The 4051-nt window shown below is 37.6% G+C and overlaps 1 protein-coding gene across 1 annotated transcript in view; it reads left to right on the forward strand.

Annotated features, from left to right (window-relative positions):
* LOC113471140 overlaps window positions 1–3751 on the forward strand; it is a gene marked incomplete at its 3' end in the record, with an annotated part of 41800 nt that extends 38049 nt beyond the window's left edge. Inside the window, exon 3 of the mRNA XM_026830065.1 lies at window positions 3483–3751. Coding sequence (XP_026685866.1) covers window positions 3483–3751 — 269 coding nt within the window. The remainder of the gene's footprint in view (window positions 1–3482) is intronic.
* Window positions 3752–4051: the final 300 nt, after the last annotated feature.

Here is a 4051-nt window from a genome sequence, read left to right on the forward strand (position 1 = left end):
CGAGCAGTATAAATAAGCACTATTATTATTATTATTATTATTATTATTATTATTATTATTATATTATTATTATTATTAAATGTTTGACGAATTTCGCCAAAATCTTACAAGAGTCAAAGTGAATATTTTTCCCATATTGGTCTCATAAGGCTCAATTGGTGGTGGTATTCCGGAAGTTAAAGATTGGTGGTGGTATGGAACAATTGGTGGTGGTATTCCAAAAAGAGGTGGTTCCGGAAATGGAAAGTAAGTAAGGCTCAATTGTTTCAAAATGTAAATGAGCTAATTTTAATTGTGTTAAGAACATGTTTGCCTCTATACAATAATTATTTTGAACTATTATTCAAGCTCAACATAATCAAAATTAATCACATCAAAAAATCTACAGCAAAATCTTTGAAAATTTAAAAGTCATAAGCCACCATGTAGAATGTAGATGACCATCCATAACAAAACAATAGATTTCCTTGTGACATTGAAAAAATCTCTACTCAATTTTATTTCTTTGCTTCAAAATGCTCATTCAGATGAAATATGAAATTCACCTACCTACAAGATATGGGACTTCCGCTGAAATATCTGATAATTATAGGTAGGTACTTTGTATGCAATACATAATAGGTAGGTACATACCTACCCATAATTACTTTGATGCAAAAGCAATAACACATTCTCATTCTCATGACTCTCTTATTCCGCTAGCGCGCTTGCATAGTGGCGCTACCTAACGGACGAAAAAAACAACTGCGTAAAGTCTGACGTCACACATATTTGAGCTCTTTAATTAGATTTGGATTTTTCCTTAGTTTTTACATAGGAATCGACCATTTATTTATAATTTTTACCCATTTGCAACTGCTCCATTGGTACTTAATACTTATAAATGGTACATCCTAGTTTTCTTCTTGTTTTGAATTGTTTCTAATTTTTACTTTCTATTACCTTTATTCTTCTTTGCTCTCTCTCTCCCTCGCTCTCTCCCTCTCTCTCTCTCCCTCTCTCTCTCCCTCTCTCTCTCTCTCCCTCCCTCCCTCCCCTATAGGCACTTCTTCATAAGTTCGAAAAGTTCCCTTGAGTGGAAAAGAATAGAAGTATTTCTAGTTATCCTAGTTTGTATCTAGTTCATATCTAAATAGAATTTTTTAGACTAGTATATTAGTAGGTCTTTACTAGAAAGTCTCTCCTTCTCCTCCTCTTCACCTTCCCCTCATCTTCTTCTTCCTCCTCCTTTTGCTCCTCCTCATCCTCCTTCACCTCCTGTTCACCTTCCCCTCTTCTCTTCCTCCTCCTTCTGCTCCTCCTTCTCCTGCTCCTTCTCCTCCTCTTCTTCCTCCTCCTTTTCCTCCTCCTCCTTCTCGTGATCCTTTTCCTCCTCTTCCTTCTTCTCCTCCTCCTCCTTCTCCTCCTTCTCCTCTTCCTCCTCCCTTTCTTCTTCTCCTCCTCCTACTGCACCACAGTGTTTTTTTCCACACCAACTTGAAAAGTGAATGACCTTTTATTATTGTTATCACACAGACTTCTAGTTTGAATCCAAATTTGTTTTCCTCTTTCTCTTTCTTCTTCTTCCTCTTCTTCTCCCTCATCTTCTTCTTCTTCTTCTTCTTCTTCTCCTCCTCCTTCTTCGTCTTCTTCTCCCTCTTCCTCATCTCCTTCTCCCTCTTCTTCATCTGTTCCTCCATCTCCTTTCTTCTCCCTCCTCTTTCTTCTTTTTGAAAATTAAACTTCTCCGACTTTTTTTTTATGACAAAAAAATGTCGGTCTCATTTTTGATACGAATATTCGACGGAAGGAAAGACAGTGACAGAGAGTGAAATGTAAATGTTCTTTCTTCTTTCCTTGTTCTACGAAAGAGAGAGAAAGAAATAGAGATCTCTCTAGTTGCCCTTGTAAAATGTAAGAGAGAAAGAGAGAGAGAGAGAGAGAGAGAGAGAGAGAGAGAGAGAGAGAGAGAGAGATCGCTGAAAAGTATGGCCGACATAACACATCTTCTCAGTCCTTTTTTTTTTTATTTTTACACAAAAAGCCCAAACTGAGGCTTAGGTGTAGGGGCTGGTCAGCCCCAAAGGACGGTGTTGGGTTCACGATTTTTGGTACCCCCTGTCCCTCCTAATTCCTAAATTCCTATCATACGTCTCGATCGAAACATCAAGTCAGTCTTAAACCAAGTGTCCATGAGTTCAGAGCTATCCCACAAGCTGTCACCAAAACGACCACTCCAGCCTCGGTACCGAGTGATAAGTATTCTCAAACTACTCAACGAAAAATCACGGTAAGAGACGACCCTCGACCCTTCTCCCTTTTCTAGCCCTACATTTTTTGTCCTTTGCGGGTTCGGATTTCGTGAGCCTTTTGGGTTTCTCTTGCCCGAGTAAATATTTTGAATTCTTGTTACCTATTTTCATTTTGTCCCGTGTCGGTACCGAGCCCGTACCTTTTCGCGTATTTTACCTTTGTGGTGTCATTTTTGCATTTGTAACCTTTGGTTTTTTGTGACCTTTGTATTGCCCTTTTGTACGACCGCGGCTTCTCCGTGCGTCTTAAAAGTACCTACTTCTCACCTGTGTTGTACGATTTACCAGTATAGTGTGTGCCTATTTACCAATCTTGTATGGGTTGATTGAGCCTTTGTACCTTTGATATTGTATGCCTTTACCTTTGTTTTGATGTTTTGAACCCCATTTGTATCTTGAATTTTGTACCGTAAAATTTCGAGTGCAAGTACCCCCCTGTTTCGCTACCTTGTAGGCACCCTATACTCTCCTCTCCTCTCCTCGCCTTGTTACCTGCGTAGTGCTTAGTGCTGTGCTCTGATTGTGTACGTACCTATGTGATGTTTGTGCAGCTTTGTGGATAATTCTAACTTGTTACCTACTTTATCATATCCCCTTGTACCTACTATGTTATTTGTTTGAGACTATGTAAATTTGTTACTTGTACTTGTGACTTAACGAATACCTACACACCTAATCGATAATCGATAGTTAAATAATCGATACCTACGATCGATACCTAAAGAATCGAAATCGTTTTCAGAAATCGATTTTTTTCCATTGTTTACATTTTGGACTTAGGATTTTTTTGAAAACTTTTGAAAATAATTTTTTGTGAAAACTTTTGGAAATAATAAATTCTCTTTTTTTTCATTCTTCTAAATAATCTAAAATCTAAATGAACCTTTTCCAATAATTTTGTTTAATGTCAGTTTAATTATGTTCAAAGCTCTTTTTCAAGTGAACCTTTTCAAATAATTTTGTTTAATGTCAGTTTAAGTAATTATGTTCAAAGCTCCTTTTCAAGTGAACCTTTTCTTCCCTTTCAAATTTTGTTTAATGTCAGTTTAATTATTACTTACTTACCTCCAAGTTTAATTGTTACTTATGTTTAAGGTATTTTCTATGTAACATTGTCAAATTAATTCCCTAATTGAGTGTTCACCTAGCCTTTTTGTTGGTTTTTTTGTTTTTTATCTGTGAATCCTGAAGTGCTCTGAACACCATGGTGCTCACCAGAGAGCAAGCAAAGCAGGCCTTAGCTGTTGCCAAGAACAAACGAGAGAGATATTGGCAGAGAATCCAGGTCCGCCATGACCTCATCCCACAGCTGGCAGATCCAACGATATTAAATCAATTCAAGGTAAGACTGGCTGCCTTAGACCAAACATTCCTTGAATTTGAAGCAGCACAAAACAAGATTGTTGAGCTCAATGCTCTTGTTGAGGAGGTCGACCAGATCAAAGACGTACTATCGGTGGGTAAGTCCTTTGAGGACATGTTTTACAATATTAAAAGTGCTGAGAGAAATAATTTTGTTTAATGTCAGTTTAATTATGTTCAAAGCTCTTTTTCAAGTGAACCTTTTCAAATCCTTTTCTAGCCCTACATTTTTTGGTCCTTTGCGGGTTCGGATTTCGTGAGCCTTTGTGTTTTCTCTTGCCCGAGTAAATATTTTGAATTCTTGTTACCTATTTCATTTGGTCCCGTGTCGGTACCGAGCCGTACCTTTTCGCGTATTTTACCTTTGTGGTGTCATTTTTGGCATTTGTAACCTTTGT

The sequence above is a fragment of the Diaphorina citri genome, unplaced genomic scaffold (genome assembly GCF_000475195.1).
Source record: "Diaphorina citri unplaced genomic scaffold, Diaci psyllid genome assembly version 1.1 scaffold2109, whole genome shotgun sequence".
NCBI lineage: Eukaryota > Metazoa > Arthropoda > Insecta > Hemiptera > Psyllidae > Diaphorina > Diaphorina citri.